We start from the raw sequence: 22,705 nt of genomic DNA, 5'->3' as shown, positions 1-22,705 counted from the left end.
AAGGAAATGGGTAAGAATTCTACCTATTTAGGTAGCCCTCTTTTCTATGGGAGGACAAGGACAGAAAGTTTCGACCCTGTCTTGGTCAAGCTGAAATCAAAATTAGCAGGATGGAAAGCGCACTCTCTTTCGTTTGCAGGGAGAGCTATCATGGTTCAATCTGTAATGCAAGCAGTGCCAATCTACCATATGCAGTATATCCTGTTTCCGAAGAAGGTGTGTAAAACAATGGATTCAATTTGCCAAAAATTCTGGTTAGGCAAAGCGGATAAAGGTAAGAATTTTTCACTTATTTCTTGGGATAAGTGTTGTCTCCCTAAACCCATGGGGGGTCTAGGTTTTAAGCGAATGGAGCTTATGAATAAAGCACTTCTGCTTAAACTTGGGTGGAGACTTTTAACGGAGCAATCCTCGATCTGGGCAAAGTGTTTTAAGGCAAAATATTTCCCCCATACCTCACTATTTGACCCAAAGGTGGGGAAAAGGAACGGTTCAATTATATGGAATAGCCTTCGATCTACTATTCCGAACCTTAGAAACTTAATAATTAGATCGGTGGGGAATGGAGAAGAAACCTCTTTTTGGTTTGATCCATGGATAACCAATAAAGAGGACCATGTTGTGGGGGATTTTAACATACATGTTGCGCCCTACAAGGCTTCAGTGGCAGATGTGGCTAACATGAGAGGTAGTTTTGATGATGAAAATTCACTTACTCTTGATCCTTTGGTGTTATCTTCTTTAAACTCTCTTTTGCTTAACTCCCAACAGGATTCCTGGAAGTTAAATTTTTCTCCAGCACAGCAATTGTCTACTAAATTAGCATATCAACAACTGCTCCTTAATTCTAACCTTTCACATGTATCCTGTCTGACTAAAAGATGGTGGATGTTTTTATGGAAACTTAAGATTCATCCAAGATTTATTAACTTTCTGTGGCGATTTATGAATGCAGGAATCCCAGTTAATGCAATACTTGCCAGATGGAATCCAAATGCAGGTGGCTGTACGTTTTGTGGTCATAGCACAGAATCGAGTTGGCATCTATTTTTCACTTGTGAATGGTCAAGAAGGATCTGGGCAACGGGACCACTCGGGCTAAGAACGAGATTACTACCCTTCTCTAATATTTCTGATTTCTGTCTAGATTTGTTTTATAACTCACAACTTGCCAAACCTATGATAAGATGGTTAGTATCTGTTATAAGTATTACCTGTTTTAGTATGTGGCGAATGCGTAATGAAATAATTTTCAGAAAAATGGATGCGGACCCTATGAGAGTACTGAATTATATAAACAAGTGGTGTCAAGAACTACAGTTGCACCCACCTGGGGAAAGACATTGTAATCTACAGACCTCAAATTATAGGGGCCTGAGGGAAACTAATTTCTCTAGATTACAAGAATCAGTGGCCTACGACCTCACTATATTATTCTGTGCAGGAGTTGTGAATCACGAAAAAAAGGAAACAGGATACTGCTGGGGGCTAACGACACAACGGAACATTGTCTACTGCTGGATCGGCAAAGAGAAAGGAACCTCCTATGTTGCTACGATGGCTAAAGGGTTAGCCTCAGGAATGAGAATTGCACAAGATCAACAATTGAAGCCGGACGAAATCATAACAAATTGGGGACAGATCAAGGAGACTATACCTATTCCAAAGACTAGATGGCCTTTAGAAGCAATTGAAGACTTATTGATTCTTGCGCCCAAAATAGAAGGAGCTCAGATTATTACAAACAAGGATCATGAAATTTTGAAATCAGCGTATTTGCTTGCTTGTACAGCATTAGATGAGACAACCCCATGGGACTGGAAGAATGTAATGTGTAATGTACCAAAATAGTTGTATTTTATTGTTTCGTATCAACGAAAAAAAAAATGAATTGGACTTTATAAATATTATAATTGGGCCAAGGGCCTACGCGACATACATTGAGTTTTGCTAAATTGTATCATCAAGAAGTTTTTTTTTTGGGTAACAGTATCATCGAGAAGTTGAAGGGCTTGATTTCAAGCAAGAGTACAGGAAGTAGAAGCATCCAGGAAACAAGTGAAGACAAATTAGCCTAAAATGGATATAACTTGCTCAAGACAGATTCTTATTCATTCTTTATTTTTTTGGTAACAGATTCTTCTTCATTCACCCGCATAAACTTAAAATAAAAACCAAAGAACATAAACCCACTAAGTAATTCAAGTACAAATAATAAAACTGAAAATCCAATCAGACAGTAACAGCACTGGACTGGTTACCAGCGTTCATGATCTTCATCATCCCACGAAGTCCTAATGCAGCTTGATCTATTAATGTTCTCCGACATAACTTACTCATGCACCAGAAGATGAAGCGAGCAATTTGAAGCAAGAGAGTAGGGACCGCCATTCCACACCATATACAGATTAAAACATACCATATAAGTACTCCTTGCCCTGTGGATCTAAAAATAAATACGGATAATGTTATTATGCTTGATAGAATGACTACCCACATAAAAATCCTGGGAATCAAGGGCAATCCATTCACACACCGTAAGACCCAACGAAAAGTATGATATAAGAGAACAAGTTCCACAACTCCTAACCAGCCAAATCCCAAAACATTTAATACTCTTGTAATCACATTCGATTCAAACCCAGTGAAATTTGGTATCAGAGGAATAATTGACGCAAAATAAGCCGATACCGATGCTATGATTATGACCCACATACTTACCATCAATATCCACACAAAGCATTTCCGCTTTAATGGTAATCCACTTATTAGCAAAAGGGTTATACTCAGAGAGCCAACCAAAGACACTGTGTTGGAAATTAGGAACCTTTTGTGCTGGAAGAGGTAAAAGGGATTCTTAAGGTCACTCTTTGGTGGGCTCAGTGCTCCTTGGAAAGCCATAGTAGCAATTACAGTTGACACCACCATTAATGAATTTGTTTTCCCCTCTAACCACTTTCCTTCCTGATCAGGATCAACAGATTGCATTTGCATCCCCCTACTTCTGTTTCTACTTGTACTTTCACATGTTGTTGTTTTTGGCATAGCTGACAATATAAGATCACTGGATTTTAGTGCTCCAGCAGCCCTTAAGGAGTCTCCAATATCCAAGTCTTTCATGTCTCGCGGAGACTGTGCTAAGATGTCCAAAGCTGTAAGATCAAAATTATTTATTGCATTTATCTCTACTACATTTTTTCCCACTAACAGCTTGATAACCTGTAAAGCATACTAGCAAAGTCTTAAACAATCATGTGTGTAAAAATTTTGTATTAAGGAACCGAGTTTAAATTTATTCGTACCTCTGTGTGTTTCTTAGCTGTAGCAAGATGCAAAACAGTGTTGCCATCATCGTCTTTGGAATTGAGGATGAGTTCTTGCTGGTCACTTGCTACTACTTCAAACAATAATTGAAGTGCCTCCAAACGGCTGTATTTCACGCAAAGGTGTAGGATGCTTTCTCCTCTATCAAGCCTGACATGAATCACCTCAGGTCGAGCCTGAATTAACTCCCTCATGACATCTGTCTGGCCTTTGATTGCTGCAAGATGAAGTGGGATCCTCCCATTTCGATCGGTAAAACAACAAACACTTGGGTTGATATTCAACAGCTCTTTTACCATTTCAAGGTTTCCTTTTGCTGAAGCCAAGTGAAGGGGTGAGGAACTTTCTGAATCTAACTCGGTTGCAAGTTCTGGCTTACGTATCAAAATCTCCCTGGCAAATTCAACATGACCTAACATTGCAGCTATGTGGAGTGGAGTCTCATTGAAGCAAGTGATGATAACTCTGTCAAGGATGAGTTCGTCTTCTTCAATGAGTTGAATCAGAGAAGATAAACTCCCATTCAAGGAAGCTTCATAGAGTCGTTTCATCATTCCCCCTCGGTCACCTCTTCCCTCTTCTCCACTCCTCATGGATCCTTTCTCCTTAGTGAAGCTTGGAGAGGGTTACTTCGCTCACTATTAGACTTGCCAGCAGAAGGCAAGTCTAAATAAGCTGCTGTTTGGTTGAGACTTGAGAGTATCTAAACCCACGAGATTTGGCCCCAAAAACAAAAATCTCAGCCATAAGTTTTCATTAGCAAGTGATGGTAAAATGAGGTGTTGCTTAAAACATTCAAATTTCACATGGTTAAAATCAACGGCTGCAGTTTATTTCTGTTTGCTGGCTCAATCTGATCCGTTCGCTCCTCAGTGTCGCGCACTGAAGCAAAATTGGGTAAAATGTATGTTACTCGGTGTTGAATGTTAGGTGCGCTCCGCGTAATCTTCTTTCACACGTCACTTAGTCAAGTCGTCCACTTTTCTGTGTTTGGCCAAAAAGTCAAGTCGTCCAAACCACAGATAAAATAAATAAAAAAAGAAAAGCAGAGAATATTTCAATTTCTACCTTTCACATGGCACGCACTTAGTCAAGTCATCCAAACCACCACAGACCAAAAACGAAAAAAAAAAACAGTGAATCCTTTTTCAGTTTCCACCCTTTCACATGGCACGCGCTTAGTCAAGTCGTCCAAACCAAGGAATCAAGGATCGACATGTTGCCAATTGTCGCCGTATCGGTCCCTAGTGACAGGGGCAATACGAGCAACATGTTGCCCATTTTTTGCCGACAATCGAAGCTTATTATGAGGTTCAAGTTTAGATAAACAAACAGCATAATCAACGGTGGATGAGTTTTTCAGACCATTAACAGAGTCGAAGGAGAACATAGGAAGTGAATCAATCAGAGATTGATACTTAGGAGACACGCGGCAGCTGGAGATGCGGTGAGCGTTATGCGAGTGATCTACAGAATCCTGGTTTCCATCACCGGATGATCTAGAGGTGGTGGAGGAAGATCGGCTAAGGTAGCGGAGGAGAAGGTGAAGCAAAAAGAGAAAATCAACATTGCCATGAGAATCAAAGATATAATGAGAAGGCTAGGGTTTAGACTCCCTTGCGACGGCGACAGCATCACAGAAGAACCATCACCACCACTATTCTCTGCCATTCCACTTCCAACTGCCATTGTCACTAGCGAAGGTGGCGGCGGCGGCGGCAGCGATAACCCCTGCGATACAACATCCTGATTTCTTCTCATACTGTGTGTGTGCTAGAGAGAGAGTTCCACTTCCAACTGCTGCTGTCACTAGCGAAGGTGGAGTCGGCGTCGGCAGCGAAATCCCTGCGATACAACATCGTGATTTCTTCTCATACTGTGTGTGTGCTAGAGAGAGAGTTCCACTTTCAACTGCCACTATCACTAGCGAAGGTGGCGCACTAGCGAAGGTGGCGTCGATCGGCAGCGAAACCCCTGCAATACAACATCATGATTTCTTCTCATACTGTGTGTGTGCTAGAGAGAGAGAGAGAGAGAGAGAGAGAGAGAGAGAGAGGTGAGAATTAGTGAAGACAGAGACCTGTCGCCCAAATAATCTGTTGAGAGAGAGAGAAGGTGAGAATTAGTGAAGACAGAGACCTGTCGCCCAAATAATCTGTTGACGATATATCGCCGATTTTTTGTAAAATTATTGTCGTTGGGGGGTGTCATATCGCCCCCAAGCGACACACCGATATATCACCGACACGCAAGTTTAAATAAGCTGCTATTTGGTTGAGACTTGAGAGTATCTAAACCCACGGGTTTGGCCCCCACAAAAAATTCTCAGGCAAACTGATGGTGGAATGTATGCCACTTAGTGTTGAATGTTAGTTGCGCGCTCCACATAATGCCCTTTTACACGGCACTTTAATCAAGTCCAAACCACAGGGGGAAAAAATCAGGAAATCCTTTCCACCTATTTTATTTTTTTATTTTTTATATGAGGTTCATCTGGGCCAGCTTGTGGGCACCACAATTTACATCCTCAAGGAAGCTTTTTTTATATTAATACCACCAAGTGGGTGCGAATCCAAGGCCTTCCCTAAAGAAATTGGATTTTTAACCGCTTTAACATACCACATTTGGTATCCTTTCCACCCTTTTATACGGCACTCCTAGTCAAGTCGTCCAAACCGCACAAAAACAGCAGTGAATCCTTTCCATCGTTTATATCCAAGCAATTTACCAAATATATATATTATATAGCATGCAAGTTCTCTAATTCTTAACTTTGTGAAGCTCTAGGTACCCCCAATACAGAAGACCTCTCTAGATGCCACGGGAAGATCCAACACCTGTTAGAGGTCTTGATCCACTAGACTATACACGTGAAAGACACGAACGCCTAACCCAGTAGTGCCTTCAAGACATTGTGGGCCTAACAAAATGTTTCAAAGGACCATTTTCACTCGAGTTGGGAATGAGATGTGTCGGCGTCTAACTACCTTTTCCCCTAAATGGAACCAACGCCACTCCAAAGTCAAGTTTTGACTGTAATAGATTGAAAACTCGAATTGAGATCGAAAACCCAAATTTCAAGTGTTTCAAAACAAGCTGGACATTGATTTGAGCAAGGGCAGCATGAACCTCCATTTGGGCTGGGGTGTAAAGACTGGAACCAACAGGTATAGATACATTCATGAGGCCCTCCAGTGCGCGCTCCCCGATCAAAGTTGGAACTATATAAAGTGAAAAACAACTACTACTCTTTTTGAGCAAGGAATTCAGGCAAATGGTCAATTGCCACTTACCAGTTCAACACTGCATCTCTGAGTTTGTCCTGCCATTATTTACTCCTGGCACATTTTTTACTTGAGATTGTACTAAAAACACAGGTAACCAAAGAGATGAAAAAGCCTCAATAGAGTGACTAAATTATTATTAGCTTTATGTGAAATCTACTCACCCATTTTTGGGCTTGAAATAGTACAACAAAAAATCAAGCGAGATTTTTATTATTAACTCATTGTTTCAAATAGAACTCTCAACCGGGTGTTTTATCATTTGTACGAACTTCAGGGACTGGAAATGGAACTGTGGATATTGGCTGGAGTCCTGACAACGTACAGTCTTAAAATCCAGTGACCTCTATAAAGGCCCAGGAAAGGTTCCATTCTCCCTTTGCTCATTCCATCTCTCTATCTGCATCCATATGTAAGAGGGCACAATTAACATCTCAAGGCAAATATAAGCAGCAAAATAACAGAGAGGAAGTATAAAAATAATTCGCTACAAAAGACAGTTAAGGACTATGTTCATTTCAAATATTCATCTTCCCATACATGTGTACGGAAGATCGTCTGCCCTGAAGTACCAACCATGAAAAGTTTTTTTAGTCCAACTACACCATCATTATACAAGGTATCAGGTGTGATATCCACAAGATCTATTGGGAAAAACAAAAGGAAGAACAATAATCAAGCACAAAACACATTTTCTAGATCAACGAGTTTATTGGCGAAGAGCTACGACACGCTGAAAGCAGCTATGCAAACAAAGACAAAGGCCACCAAGGAAATGAGAGCACCGCATGGTAATAGGTTAACATTGTCAATGCCCACATCAGTCCATGGACTAAAATGAAGTTCGCATGAACCACATCACCTTAGAAACTTTTAAATGATATTGAAGTGTAAGACAGACTGACAGCAGTCAAAGAAGATGAATCATGAAACAGATAGTTTTATCATCACACTAACTCACGAGGCATGTATGAAAGACTACTACTTTTCATTATGTTTATCAAGTAGACATAATTACTGTGAAAAACAGAGGATCAATGGTGACAACAACGGGGAATGCTTGTGACAAGTACCACCAATACTGAACCCAACACTACCACTACTACATTCCATTAGTTTTATCAACCAGTCACAGTTACCAAAGGGCAGAGAATGAATTTATCATGATAGCAGTGAGGAATGCTTGGGACAAGTTTCATCAATACTGAACCCAATCCTATCAATTATTGCACGTTCCTAACTTGCCTTGCCCCATTAAGAATGGTACATACTTGTTGGTGTCATTAAATACCAGAATGTGTCACATGACCCAAATTTATTGCATATCCCTAGACCCTGTAATGCCCATATTAAACCCTAAAGAATGGGAATTGGTGGACAGGACAATCCAGTTCTCAGGCTTGACCTACCCCATTCCATACCCTCAGATGGCTATGCCATCCACAAGCGTAACAACGTATATGCTTTTAGCCGTATAGAATTTGACTAAGATCTAGCATGATTGCATGAGATACTGCAAGTGTCAAAAGAAAGTAAGATATCCACAGAATGAAAAAAAAAATAACACTTTTCAAGAAGAAAAAGAGGGGGAAAAGAACTACTAACCCATTCACTAGGGCACAGCGAACGGTAATATTTTGCAAACTTGTCACACTCTGGAGCACCTTCCCCTTTTGCAGCTACACACCTGAATAAAAGTGTTTTTCTCATCATAAGAGTTTCAATGACATGTGGGAGTAAGAAGAAGCAATGCACCAGTATAAATGAAGCTTTTCCAAGGAGATCTGATATAAAAATATAAGAAACAGCTTCATACCGAATAAGTAAAATAGCAAGTTTAGATCACCTATGATATTCAATATAGCGTGTAAAGCAATGCCTCGTTTGGTTGGTGGTCGGGAAACGAAAATCTGCAGGTGCTGTCTCCAGCTGGAATTCAAATGCTCAATGGCATTAAATCAACAGATATATATATAACTTCTAATAGAAAAAGGAAATAGGAAGGATTTAGTTGTGCTTTAGCATAATGATACCTTTATTTCTGGTGTCTCTTCAGAAGCTTCTTCCTCACTTGATTCTTCCTGTTCAGGAGCTGCATCTGTTTCCTCAGCTGGAGGAGCTTCCTCACTTTTTTCAGCTTCAGCATCAGTATTAGCTGGCTTCTCATCTTCACTTGTTACCAAAGCTACAGTTTCCTCAGGAAGAGTATTAGCTGGCTTCTCATCTTCAGTTGGCTGAACAGGGGATTCAACCTGGACTGGTTCCTCTATTTCCTTCAATGAGTATTGCTGCAAGCGACAGCATTCTGATTAAGCATGCAAAATTCCTAAATATGTAAAGGGTCTACTGGTTCTTTGGAATGTCAAGCATGATAATATTTAAAAGAAAGCAATTATTGAAGTTACATCATTGAAGACTCAATCTGAAGTTCTCAGTGAGATCCTACAAAAACGGAAGAAAACCAGGACATGTCAAACAAGGATTACTTATGATGTTACAAACTCAAAAAAAGATTTATATCCTGGAAACTTGACCACTTTATGGTAGTGAGGTTGGGTTGCACACAAGTGAACTGATAACTAATGTGCATGTCTTGTTATCTTGAGAGTTCGTAACTTCATTGCTGAGTAGCCAAGTCCAATCAGTTAGAAGAACAGTTAAATTTTAGAGTTGTTTTTGTGCTCACTGATTCATCCCCTCCCATTTCAATGACAACCTGGGAACAACAATTTATTCTCTTAAGTATTTTAAGTTAAATTCTGGTTTAACAATTGAACTGATGGTCGAATTTAAGTTGTTTTCTTGTTTTCTTTTCCAGTTTAAGTTGGGTCCACATCATTATATTTACTTTCAGACTTTAGAAAGGAATGACACAGCAGAAATGATATAATCCACTACAAGCAGGATTCAAAACCTGCTATTTTAAGGGCTATTCAGTAACTAGGCTTACTCATTTGCTTAATAGTACTAACATATATTGATTTACTGTTTGGTATGATAAATCTGAGATCTGATTATCATCAGATACCTTGGCTAATTTTCAACTTTCCTAAACCCACTAGGATTTGGCTAAAGAATCAGATCCATTGGTAGATTTAGCTAATATTTTCAGCATCTATTCTAATCAACCACGAGCACTCGACTGAACTGTGTGTCAATATGACCAGCTGATGTCTTCTCTTTTGGACTTTCTTACTCGGTGATCGATTCTATTGTTGGTGCTGTTTTACATCTATATCAGAACGCCACTAAGTTCACTGTTCTCACAAGTTTCATGAAACAGATGCTACACTAAAGCTTTGTATTTGGATTTGTTAGAGTTAAAATTAAGGAGCTGCAAGCACCCATTTAAGCATTATATTTCTTCTCTTCAACAAAACTCAAGGTTCTTTAAACAAGAGGTACTTGAAGTTGTTAAGATTGTCAAATATGCTAATTGAGCCTTGGCAGACTTTATTGTCCCATGGTCGAGTTCTATGGAACTTAAGCTTCTTCTTTTTTTCCTTTTTTTTTTTTTTTAAAGTTTATTAATATGGTGGACCTCTTTACTTACTGTATGACTTGTTAAATCTTTCTAGTTGAGAGTTTTGATGTCCCCTTTTCCAGTCACCAGTTTATTTTCTTTGGGGTCCTCTTTGGCAAATACTTGAGTAGCTTATGTTAGGCTTTGTTTAGTACCAAAAGCATATATGTTTATTCGGTTTAAGAGTTCGAAATCAGTTTATTTAACTTTTATAAATAAGGCTGTAATACTACACAAATTTGAAGGATTTTGGAATGGAAAATTAGGTTTGTTTAATGGATATTGAAGTTGTTGCCTCCTTTCCACCCATCCTTAGTATTCCCATAATTTCCCATTTATGGCTCTACTGCGGCCAGTCTCTTTTGTTCCGTCTCCTAAAAAAACTGTCACCAGCCGATCCTCTGAACAATTTGCATTGATACCAGCTGCAAAGTACCTTCTTTCATATGGCTAAGTAGTTCCCTGCTTGGGTTCTGCCACCGGGGGGGGGTTGCTTCCACATGGAGGAATAAAAGCCACATTGAAAATGTCATGAACAAGAACCTAACAGACTTTAGATTTTGCACCGAAATAAGAAATAAATATTACTACCACCAACTAGAACACCAAGGTAACGGGTGAAATAAGTGTCACTTGCTTGGGTAGGAGGCCATTAACCAAGGACCAAGTGGATTCTCTAAATACCTTCCATTGGCACAGGTCCACTCACTTAAGTTAGGTATTATTATCATGAGGTCTAGTTACATTTTTTGTGGCTCCTAGACAGCCTTTTGAAAAAAGGGCTTTACAAAGACCTGAAGAGAACAGTATGTAAGGCAGGAGTTCAATTTGAGGCCTACAAATTGAATAAAAAAATAATGAAATATGCCTTGGGAACCTTAAGAGAAAGTTTCCTAATAAAATTTTGATAATGCAATGTGTGGTTTTCCTAGGAGTTGATGTAACTATTGTTGTTAGGTGCATTAAGACATTATCTCAATGCATACAATAAATACAACCTCTGTAGTAGAGATGAAAGACGCAAAGAAAGGTACTAAGATCTCATGGATAGTGAGATCCAAAACCCCTTAAAACGACTAAAAAATGTGGTTATTTCACCCTTGCCAAAGTGGATCCATGATAACCATGAACCCTTCACAGCCAGAATTTTAACTTCCTCATCTAGCAACTCAACTCACGAGAGTTCCAAGAATAAACTGTCATATTTTGTATTAGTTCAGAATCATCAAACCAAAGTTCAATACATAGACCATGTTAATTACCGACATAAAAACGAAAAATCTAGAATGTACTAAGTAGGCAAAAATCCGAAGTCCAGCCATGTGATTAAGAATCTGCCCACGAACTACTAATATAATTTTCATTGAAATTATCATTTTATAATCCGCAAACGCCACAACCTGATGAACCAGGAATTACTAAGACAAAATTATACTTTCGTTTAACAAAAAAGAAAAATTATCCTTTCAGCACACTGAAGTCATCATAAATCAAGCAGTCAGAATCTTTCGACAAAATACATTACGGGAAAATTTGGAAAAACTAATTCTGAACACCAAATATCATCCCCCAACAAAGTCCTCTTTACCGAAAACGTTTTCCAAACAAATGAATGAAAAATGAGGAGAACCAACCCTCAAAAACAACAGATCCAACACTAAAAAGTATTACTGATCCAAAATACAGAATTATTGAAATGAATAGAACCCTGAAATGTTTATAACTTCCAATTGATTGCGGGCTTAAGATCCGATCAAGGAGGAAAGAAAGGGGGAAAAAATGAATTTAATCGATCAGGATCGAAAAAGAGTACCTCAGCTAGGCTTGATGCTTTTTGATTCTCTACTTCAGCCATGGATCTCGATGGCTCTGAATTACTCACTTGGCTCCACTATCTTCTCGGAGACCAAAATGGTGCGCCGATTGTTCCAGAGAAGAGAATACAGAACAGGCGGACGCAAGAGCTTTTAGGGGCTGTTTGGCATCCGAAAGAAAAGGGACCAATAGGATTCCACTTCCCTTCCCTTGACCGATCCTTCGCCAATCAAACCATGCCACTTGCCCTTAATTCTAGAGTCCCCCGTCCAAAGGGTGACTGTGTGTCTGTGTCTAAATAAAAAATAAAAATAAAAAAATGGTTAAAAAATTAGATTGAGACACGACCTCAACGAAAACGCTGGGCTGGGCTTTTCAATTCTAAACACTCCTAACTTTGGTCGAAAAAAAGAACACTCCTAAATAAAGCCAGTCCACCTTGAACTAATTGGACGCCTAAAATTCTTATTTCTGACCGTAAAATTCAAATGGACAAAGCCAAGCCCAATTATGCTTTAATTGTTCATGATCGAGTCGATTTCAAGAGATTCAAACCAATGAGATAAGTTGGCCTTGACCCTGATTAGCCCTATCTATAGCCTTGATTGTGGCAAATGTTATACCAAAAATATCTTTACTAACTAAAAATGAGATGTATAGCAACATAATGGACCCTTTAAGTGCTCCTCTCATACTTTTTCATCACATATTAAAAGAAGGGCATTGGGGGGCTCAACTTTGATTTTTCTTGTTAGAATTTAGAGGTGTAACCCCTCTCCAAGTGTGTTGAAAAGATGTGAGAACTGCTCAAACCTCTGCCTGAATGATAGAGAATCCCAACTTTGACCGCGTCCGGCTCTTCTTGGCGGCCTCGCGGCGTTGGCATGGGTGGAAGAGGAGTTCTTGTCATCGTCTGAATGGTTGGGTTGTGGGCAGAGGGAGGGGGGTCAAAGGTGGGCTTCGACTCCGCCGTGTTGTTGATAACCAAACCATAAAACTTTGACATCCAAAGTGTTGCTAAATTTGGTAAATTGCAAAAAAAGAAAAAAATTAATCAAACTATTATTACTTATTATGAATCAAATTTAACATAATAATATCTCAACTAAATACACAAGAGAAAATAAAACTCCCATAACCTAATTTGTTGTCAAATCTATATCATCTAATTTTATTTTATTTTTTCCTTAAATTGCCAACAGTGAAATTTCCAAGCTACAATAATTATTTGTCTTTGTTAAATTTGATACCATGATTGGGGTCATTGCTAAATAACAATAATAAGTTGAGTAGGACATACACTAATATTAAGCTTGCTTCCATTCCTGATAAATGATTGAAAAAATTTAACCCTAACCTACCCATTGAACACAAAAACATTCAAAATTTACGAGCCCTAACATGCCATCCAAGATTAAAAGCATGCAATTAAAGTTGATATGGGAAGAAAAATAGAGTTTAATGATACTATTTTATTTCATTTTGCTTTTTATTTTTGTTAATATATAGTGGCTTTTATTATTTTTTTAAGAGAGAAATGGGAAGATTTTATATATATATATATATTAAATATTCTTTTCTAATTTTTTATGTTGGATATTGTCTGTTTGGTGAGAGAAAAAGAAAGAAAATATTTCAACGTGGCCGTGACCTAAAAAAACATTTGAATGGGTTTAAACGGTTGGGGAACTAATTAAAATTTTATTTTTTTCGTTGTGAAGTAAAGTTCTTGCTCCTCACTAACAAATTCGTCGATATGTCCGAGTGGTTAAGGAGACAGACTCGAAATCTGTTGGGCTTTGCCTGCGCAGGTTCGAATCCTGCTGTCGACGATCTTTTGCAGTTTCACATTAAATTTTTAAAAATATAAAACTATAAAACTATAAAACTACTTCTCACATATGACATAACTGCCCCTGTTTTCCTCACTTTCAATCGAATGCCTTTTCTAACAATGGCAGCCGATATTTCTCGTTTGGGTAAACATGGCAGCCCGTTTTAATACTGCTTTTTCTTTGCAAGCGTTGTGTAAAGATCTCCTTATAGGGTCATGAAACTTGGGTATTTTATGTATATATTTTTCTCACTTTTGAAAACTATAAAATAAAAAGTGAAGCAAGAGTGGTTGAGATCAAAATCTTGACGTTTCTATGTCTCCCCATATGTTGCATTGTGCTAGCACTGAGGCACAATTGCTTGCTCCTTGTATAATCTGTCTTTCCAGCATTTGATTGAACTACTAGTGCTTCCCCTGATCTTGGGCATGCACAAGTATTCTTTTATAGCTTGGAGCTGGAATGTAATCAATCACCAACAATTATTGTTTCATCTCTGGACTGTGAATTGGGATTTTCTTTACTTACACAAAATATGGGTATTGAGATTTAACACCACCCCACCCCTTCCAAAAAAATATATAGATGCACCATTGGCTGTAGCACTTCACTCAGCTAAGTATTCAAGCTCCTCACCAAGTGAGCCAGAATTTCATCCTCTCAAGCTGGTAAAACCCTCGTTGAAAAGGTTTGAACAGTCTAAGTAGATGGCTTGAAATCAGCAGTTGTGAAGGAAGTATCCTAAATCATTCAGGACCAATGCTGATAAATTTTAGCAGCGGTAGTTACAGATGATGATAATCAGTTTCTTACTTTCTTGTATTTATTTTCTCTCTTCACCCAGGAAAACATCCACTGGACACTTCAATCCGTGAAGATGTGAAAGGGATTGATTACTTCTGATGTTCAGTCCCCAGATCCATGCTTATGCGTCCATCTCCTTGTACAATGTGTTTGGTTGTATGAAGCATCTCAGATATTATTTTTTTCTGAGCCAAACACAGCTAACCTAAATGGATTAAGTATTGTAAGACTATTCCCTTCAATCAATAAAATTTATATATTTCTTCTCTAAATAGAGTACTGGAGTGTGTTGCCTAAATCAGGGAAATATATGCCGCTGATTATTTCCTCTAGTCAAGAACATCTATACTCCCTGTATTAGGATCACCATTTTTGCTCTTTCCTTCCTCAATTTCATACCAATTCTATCCCAGTACAAAATAAAAGGCAACTGCATTCCTTAATCTTCTCAATGACTTTATCACCCAGTAGATCAGTCTATCTGAAATCCATCAAAGAAGCTGAAATATGGTTCAGGATAACCTCTGCTTGTAGATGGATAGCTTCTACTTGTTTGCCGGTTAGAACTCTGGAATAAAGATCTATCATTCTGTTTCTCTAGCCAAAGATTTCCCTCCTCCCAGACATGATTAGATGTTTGGGCCAGCTCGATCCTCTTCAAAATTTAATGTCTCTTCATGATTCACAAAACTAAGGCATTTTATGTCAGATCAGCAAAAAGATTCCATACCCCTCTCCATGGCTCCGAGAAAAAACTCAATAATGGCTATCCATCACACTTTGAAGCAAGCTGTCCAAAATATCTTGTGAAGTACCGGAGCAGTCAAAACACCTCCAGAACCACAACTGTCTGTAACTGAATCAACTCCTCTCAGGATTATCCAGAACAAAATATTTCTTCAGAGTAAAATAACCCATCAAGTTGTTCAAATCTGTCTAGGAGAGATTCAAACAAGATAATGCCATAGTTATTGAGCATGTAAGACATCAAGTTTCAAGGACTTCATAGTCATAAAATATTTTCATTTGTAATCCGATCCTTTTAAGCTCCAAATGAATTCTATCAATCTCAGGATGAGATATGTCCCCCCCAGAAAAGGAGTGTACTTCATCTGCAATCTCCATCCAGCTATATGCTGGCTGCTTTTTAACCCCTTGCTCTTTCATAAGGACTCTCATTCTAGTCACATCTTCCCACATCCCAGCAGCCGCATATATATTTGACAACATAATATAAGCACCTGAATCCTGAGGGGCCAATTTCACAAGTTTGTTTGCCACTATTTCTCCTAGTTCAACATTCAAATGAACTCGACATGCAGCAAGAAGAGGCCCCCAAACCCTGGCATCAGCTTCATGTGGCATCCGTTGGATAATCTTGTAGGCCTCATCTAAATGTCCTGCTCGACTCAATATATCAACAAGACATGCATAGTGCTCTGCCCTTGGTGCAGTTCCATAACCATTGGACATTGTATCAAACCATTCCATGCTCTCTTTCACCTTCCCTGCATGGTCACAAGCTGACAAGACACTAAGGAAGGTTACACCATCTGGTTTGACGCTATTTATTTCCATTTCTTTAAACAAACCCAGAGCTTTCTCATAGTGACCATGCTGTGCATTCCCTGCTATAATGGCATTCCAAGAAACAAGGTCAGGACAGTTGATTAGCCTAAAAACCACATGTGAATCTGAGATGCTTCCGCATTTGCTATACATGGTTATCAAAGCATTACATATGGAGATATCTGACTCAAAACCACTTCTGACAACAATTAGATGAATCTCTCTTCCCTTTTTCAGGGATGCAAGACTTGAACATGCAGTGAGAAGTGAAACAAGGGTCGAATGATCAGGTTTAATACCGATATTCAGCATTTGTGAATGTAACTTCAATGCTTCCACGCCATCGCCATTTTGTGCATAACCTGTGGATAAACATTAAAGAAAATTTTAATAAGCTGTCCAAATAATTATATTCTCAATATTTCAGAAGTGCCCAGATAATAATCCGGATACAAGCTGATATCCCTTGCATACCTGCTATCATGGCATTCCAAGAGACTAGGTCCCTATTCTGAATTCTTTCAAAAAGCAACCTCGCAGATTCCATGTTGCCCTCCTTACAGTACCCAGTGATCATAGCTGTAATGGTGACAATATTCTTTTCCGGCATAAGATCAAACAGTGCCCTTGCCTCCGCAAACATGTCATTTTCCACATACCCGCCAATCATCACAACCCAACAAACGTCGTTCTTCCTACGGATATTATCAAACAAGGCCCGAGCCCGCTGGATTTCCCCAATCTGTGCATACCCATCAATCATCGTAGTGTAAGAAATCACATTTCTCTGGGGCATCTGTTCAAAAAGAATCCTAGCTTCTTCGATACGACCATACCTAACAAAGCCAGAGATCATCGCATTCCATGAGGCAGTATTCCTCTCGGGCATCTTGGTGAAGTACTGATAAGCCCCATCGATTCTATCATTCTGCACGCAGCCAGCAATCATCAAATTCCATGAGATCACGTTCTTCACAGGTATTAAATCAAACAGTCTCTTCGATTCCTCAAGCTGACCATTCTGCCAGTAACAAGTGACGATGGCATTCCAAGAAACGGTATCTCTTTTGGGCATTTTGTCGAAAACCCGGCGTGCATCTTCAACCTTGCCAGCACGTGAAAGAGCTCCTATCCGAACATTGGAAGTATAGATCTGTTGGGTTGATACAGGTCTAACAGTCGTTTGAACAAACTGACCAGAGGAACAACGATCAAAAGGACAGATAGAACGACTGAGAAAATGGACTTTAGTAGCGAGGGAAGTGGAATTTCTACCAGAAGATCGCTGGCAGAAGAACGAGAGGAGCATAAGGACTAAGGTACGGCTTCGGTTAGACGAAGGGGAGACAACCCACCACCGCCAGAGTCCAGACGTAGATGTAACTGAACTGAACTGTTACTGATATGAAGTCGTATCCAAGATGCACATTTTCCTAATGAACTCGCTCTGAATCTTTTCGAGTTATCTGACAGCCTGATATCAATGGATACACCAGTGATGCCCAGCAGATTCCGTGCCCTCAAGAGTCTCTCAACTATGTTCTTCCCTATTAGGAGTTTAGGACTGTAACCGATCTTTTACAACTATTTAGTTGGCGATAGGCACAGAGAACGCCAAGTCCGTCGGACACCAGGTAATTAAAACTTAAAAGATGAGCGATAGCAACAACGATTTTGCCAAAAGCGATGGTCCGAGTAACATCGTATCATTTACAAGAAAAATAAAGAGTAACATCGTATCCCGTATCAAAGCAGTTTATCGTCGACATGGAATGATGGAAATCATGGAAGTCAATACAGGGCCGCACCAAATTCGGCATTCATGCGGATACTTAGACCAAAAATTTTCATGTTTAAGCAAGGAAAAACAATTCGGCTATAGGCTATTTTTTTTCATCGAAACGATATATTCAAAAGTTGCCGGATTTTCTTTTTCCGACAAATTAGCGAAATACAAGCTAAAATCCACCTTAGCCTCAAGAATCTAACATCCAATTGCCAATATCTTTTCCGAAATCACCAAATCTACCTGATTCTCTTCTCCTCCTTCTCTGTCTTCTATCTCTCTACTGCGATGTAAACTTCTTCTCTCCCTCCTCTTCTTTCCTTGGTCATGAGTTATTAGAGAGTTGATTCATATTCCAAAAAACCCAAGGAAAGCCCGAAACAAGAGTTTTTTTCTTTTTCCTCTTTTCAGACTGTGGGGGTCATTATTGATTTCGAAAGATTCAAAATTTCACCTGAAGATTGGCTAATTTCGCCAGTTCACTTAGTTCCCCAGGGTGCAAAAGTTGCCAAAATGTCTTTTATAAAAACCATATTTTCCCCCTCTTTTACCACTTACTCATTATTATTTACTAAGAATTTTTCATTTTAACACCAAACTTATTTTTCATTCTTAACCAATAATGAATTTTTGTATTTATTTTTTTAAATATGCATAATAGAGAATGAGAATTGATACCAAAAGAGCCTGTTAGGTTTTTTATTAAAATCTATATTATTTATATTAAGTTTCAAAAATTAGTTTTTTACATTTCTTTTATCTGATATTTTGTTAGTGTGTGGGACCCATGAGGTAAGAATGGTAATGAGGCATCATGAGTAAAGGAGGCCCTTCATGATCTTGGTTATGAGACTCTTCATGACATTGGTCATGGGTCTTAAAGGTCTTGATCATGGTGGTGTGGTGGGCTTACTTGAATGATGGAATTTACTCAAATTATAACTCTTGACCTTCATTTCTCATTTCAACTTCATGACCATTCATGGCCATTACCATGAGTGGAGTTAAGGTCTTTGAATGGATTAAATCTAATTCATTCCAAAGAAGTGTGAATATGAGAGTTACTCCTCCAAGTAGTGGGGAGGTTAGGTCAAGGTGGTTTATTCTCATTAGTGGAGGAGGAACAAGCCATTGATTCTCCATTAATGAAGAATTGATTCTCCAATTCATTGCCTTAAGAATCCTAAGGGATGTAAAGTGAAGTATGGGCCTATATAAACCCAACCTTTCCTTGCATGTGGTGTGCAATTGAGACACTCCTCACTCTCACATTATTTGTGTTACAAAGTTAATTTCTTTCTTTGCATTTGTCCAAGTGTTGTGCTTTAGCTTTTAGCTCCTTGAAGGGACTAAAAGAACTACCTCATCTTCTAGTTAGAGATTGATTTATCTTGGAGGTGGTGGTAGTGCGAAGAACCCTTGGTAATAGGTGCATCAATTACCTTAAAGACAGCACTCAAGGTGTGACTCAACCTCATTGATCTGTAGTTCGTTCGATTGCAACTTCAAACTCTCCAGATTAGCTAAGGATCTTCATCTCTCAATTATATTGCAATTTCATTTTTGTGTGTATGAAGAATTTGTAATACAATTACCCCCCCCCCCCCATCAGACCCTAAATAACAATGATAACAATGGGATTTCTTGGGCTGGGAAGGCCGGAAAAGAATGATGATTGCCTAATATAATGATATGATTAGTCTTAAAGATAAAATGTTTAAAGTGAAAGAAGTTTTGATTAGTTTTGTAAGCTCACAGTCGATTTTGGATATTTTAGTCAACTAAAATGTGAGGGGTTATTTTGTAAAACAAAACCTAAAAATTATGTAATTTCTCCACAAATCTATGCCGAAATAGAGTCTGCCTAAACGAATTCACTAAATTCCTACACTTAATTTCCAGAACATGCTTTGCAACGAAATCACAAGTAAAAACAACCATCGCTCGCTCGTCGGAAGTGACTTTCCTCCACGGCTCCATCCTAAGGAAATCCAGCACCTGCGCGGTCATTATTTGCCCTACAAACAGTCTGCTAACGCAAGGGAGGGCAATAATGACGCAGAACCCTAGCAAAATTGGAGGGATGGGACTTCGTTGACCACGGTAACTATTAGTCTATTTCATACTACAGTACAATGTCACGCAATGGTCTCAAATTTCACCAAACTAGTTATTCTACAGTGATATAAGAAGCTACCGCATTTGGAACTCGTCTATAACTGAACAATCATTAGGCCACCCGAGTCGAAAATATGTTTAGAGACCCGACGACCCTCCAACACGGCAATACCACATTCACAAAGATTAGACAAATTCGCCCATCCGTGTACAAGCCCTCTACCACTTGAGGGGACGGGTAAAAACTCGATACATCAAAATCATCGGTGACTCGGTAAATGCATCTGACGATTTCAAAAATTATACTCTTTTAAGTTAATAAGGCTTGAGACACATCTCAATATTCGCACCATTGTCATAGTTCAGCACAAAGTTTCGCACTAAAAGTAAGTGGGTTTGACACAAACTTGGACACACCGGCAGAACACTTGAGACACGCAGAAAAACAATCCACGCCTATAAACAGTACAAATTTTGCAAACCTATATTTCCCTCTGCACACCACCAATACAACCCAGGTAAAATCACCACAGTATATGTTCAAATGTGAATTGCATAAATAGTTGTCCACAACTTAACTTTGATATTCAACACCGCCAAATAAATAAATAAAACACAGATTAACACTAAATAAACCCTATCAATCAATAGATCAGCATCGTTCCTCATAGCTTGAATTTCCTCAAGCCCTCTCACCCCGGATCCTCCTAGCAAGTTGGATGTCTTTGGGCATTATTGTCACTCGCTTAGCATGAATGGCACAGAGATTAGTATCCTCAAACAGTCCTACCAAATAGGCTTCTGCAGCCTCCTGCAAAGCCAAGACAGCATGGCTTTGGAATCGAAGATCAGTCTGCATCCAAGAAAGACCATTTAGAATTTGCTACTATCATGCCAGCTCTTCAAATTATTGCCTAAAAATACTTTCCACAACAGATATATTACCTTAAAATCTTGAGCAATTTCACGGACAAGCCTCTGGAAGGGAAGTTTTCGGATCAAAAGCTCAGTACTCTTCTGATATTTGCGAATTTCACTGGATAAAGTCGCAGAAAAACACATGTAATCGATCAAAAGTTGAAGCAGATACAACATTGAGCTTGATTAAAAAGTGGAAACAGAGACGTTAACACATAAATGTGCATACCGAAGCGCAACAGTCCCAGGGCGATATCTGTGGGGCTTCTTCACCCCTCCGGTGGTGGGGGCCGACTTACGAGCAGCCTTAGTGGCAAGCTGCTTCCTGGGAGCTTTTCCTCCGGTTGACTTACGAGCGGTCTGCTTTGTACGAGCCATCTACAGATTCAAAAGTGAAAAACAAATCTCAATAAAATTGCCCTCGACCTGGTTACGTGCGGTAATCTGACAACAAAAGTCGGAACTAAAAGCCTCTAAAAAGAGAAAATCAACAATTATCCATTTTGATTGAACATTCAACAGAATGCAATGTTGAACATTCAAGAATAGTTCTGAAAACCCTAACTTCCCAAGAATGCAAAAAGATAACAAACCAAAAACAATTAGAGCAACAATAATCAGCCGGAGAAAAACCAATGAATAAACAGCCTAACATGGCCACCAGAAATACTAATTGAATTTCGATGAAAAAATATATCGACCATTCAACGGTGACAAGCTTCGTGGTAAAAACCTAAAAAACGGCAAATAAATTTAAACAAGAAGTTGTCTAACCAGAAACATAAAAATAAAAAAAAATAAAAAAAAAAAAGGCATCATCAAGAAAAGACTTGGGATTACCAACACAAAGAACTAATCGAAGATTACAAGAACAACAACGACGATTTCAAGGTGAAATCATCAACAACTTAGATGAAGAACCAAAACGCAAACAGGAGGAAAAACAAGAAGTTTCCTAAACCTAAACGTCAACGATATCAACGACTAATAATATAAGAAAAGGAAGAACAGAAACTTGAAATCGATTCCACATACCTTATTTTTCTACACCAGAGTTCTGAAAATCTGAAGCACCCAAACAAAGGAAGGAACCCGAACAGGCAAAATGACGAACGAAGACGGTTAAGCGCTATTTATAGAGCACTTTGTGTCGGCATGTTTGCCACACTAGACGGCCAGGATTCTTTTTCACTGTGGTAATCCGTGTGAGATATCGAACGGCTATAACGACGTTAAAGTGTGTTTTCTCTACTTCAGTCAACGGATAAGATGTGCTCTCGGCTTTAGAAACGGATCGTGAAGCACAAATGTTCGCTTCCTATTGGTTGATTCAAATCGATTATTTTCAGTTGGGAACAAAGGTCAGAGTGGGATAAGGAGAACAGAGGAATTTACACGGGAAACTCCCTTAGTCCCTTTTCTCTTCTCCTTCGTGCAAGGAAATCGTGGGCTTAGGCTTTGATGGGTGTACGTGAACTGTGAAGTCCATTAACCTTTTAAAGTTGGGTCAGCATCAGACTGCCAGGAATGACAAAAGAAATTATCACCACCTGATCAACTTGCCATATTAGTCTGGCAGGTTTGACCTGGATCCATCAGTTTGAAACCCAAGATGGACTTGATCAAACTTCAAAGCTAGACCTATAGATGTATAATTATAATAAATGAAATAAGGATAATAACCATAACGTAGTCAGTTCCTGCTTGTCTGGTTTGCCTATCTATGCAT

The 22,705-nt window shown here is 39.0% G+C and overlaps 4 protein-coding genes and 1 non-coding gene across 7 annotated transcripts; 1 reads left to right on the top strand and 4 right to left on the bottom strand.

Annotated features, from left to right (window-relative positions):
• Window positions 1–1,731: 1,731 nt before the first annotated feature.
• On the bottom strand, window positions 1,732–4,060 carry LOC149026680 (ankyrin repeat-containing protein BDA1-like). The gene is made up of 2 exons (XM_089145519.1): window positions 3,303–4,060; window positions 1,732–3,219 (listed from the first exon to the last, which is right to left on the bottom strand). The coding sequence occupies exons 1-2, from the start codon at window positions 3,915–3,917 to the stop codon at window positions 2,233–2,235; spliced, it is 1,602 nt and encodes a 533-aa protein (XP_089001645.1). The 5' UTR covers window positions 3,918–4,060; the 3' UTR covers window positions 1,732–2,232.
• A 2,710-nt stretch (window positions 4,061–6,770) lies between these two features.
• On the bottom strand, window positions 6,771–12,152 carry LOC149026679 (uncharacterized). The gene is made up of 5 exons (XM_089155328.1): window positions 11,945–12,152; window positions 8,642–8,896; window positions 8,455–8,537; window positions 8,214–8,295; window positions 6,771–7,008 (listed from the first exon to the last, which is right to left on the bottom strand). The coding sequence occupies exons 1-5, from the start codon at window positions 11,984–11,986 to the stop codon at window positions 6,955–6,957; spliced, it is 516 nt and encodes a 171-aa protein (XP_089011454.1). The 5' UTR covers window positions 11,987–12,152; the 3' UTR covers window positions 6,771–6,954.
• A 1,544-nt stretch (window positions 12,153–13,696) lies between these two features.
• TRNAS-CGA (transfer RNA serine (anticodon CGA)) lies at window positions 13,697–13,778 on the top strand. The gene has a single exon. It is a non-coding gene; the product is annotated as a tRNA-Ser (tRNA).
• Window positions 13,779–14,206: 428 nt separating this feature from the next.
• On the bottom strand, window positions 14,207–18,224 carry LOC149026677 (pentatricopeptide repeat-containing protein At2g13600-like). 3 transcript variants are annotated; one of them, XM_089155314.1, is made up of 3 exons: window positions 16,629–18,224; window positions 16,454–16,516; window positions 14,207–16,216 (listed from the first exon to the last, which is right to left on the bottom strand). In XM_089155314.1, the coding sequence occupies exons 1-3, from the start codon at window positions 17,461–17,463 to the stop codon at window positions 15,573–15,575; spliced, it is 1,542 nt and encodes a 513-aa protein (XP_089011440.1). In that variant the 5' UTR covers window positions 17,464–18,224; the 3' UTR covers window positions 14,207–15,572. The 3 variants fall into 3 exon arrangements, with proteins under 3 accessions (XP_089011440.1, XP_089011445.1, XP_089011431.1); XM_089155319.1 differs by having other exon boundaries at window positions 14,207–16,213; XM_089155305.1 differs by having other exon boundaries at window positions 14,207–16,516.
• Window positions 18,225–20,575: 2,351 nt separating this feature from the next.
• LOC149026676 (histone H3.3) lies at window positions 20,576–22,112 on the bottom strand. Its single transcript, XM_089155293.1, has 4 exons — window positions 22,012–22,112; window positions 21,206–21,354; window positions 21,004–21,094; window positions 20,576–20,911 (listed from the first exon to the last, which is right to left on the bottom strand). The coding sequence occupies exons 2-4, from the start codon at window positions 21,352–21,354 to the stop codon at window positions 20,741–20,743; spliced, it is 411 nt and encodes a 136-aa protein (XP_089011419.1). The 5' UTR covers window positions 22,012–22,112; the 3' UTR covers window positions 20,576–20,740.
• Window positions 22,113–22,705: the final 593 nt, after the last annotated feature.

This window comes from Hakea prostrata, chromosome 1, assembly GCF_041222555.1.
Source record: "Hakea prostrata isolate BN-2017 chromosome 1, UWA_Hpros_2, whole genome shotgun sequence".
In the NCBI taxonomy this organism is placed as follows: Eukaryota; Viridiplantae; Streptophyta; class Magnoliopsida; order Proteales; family Proteaceae; genus Hakea; species Hakea prostrata.
The sequence above is the reverse complement of the archived record's forward strand: the minus strand, read 5'-3'. Positions and strand labels throughout refer to the sequence as shown.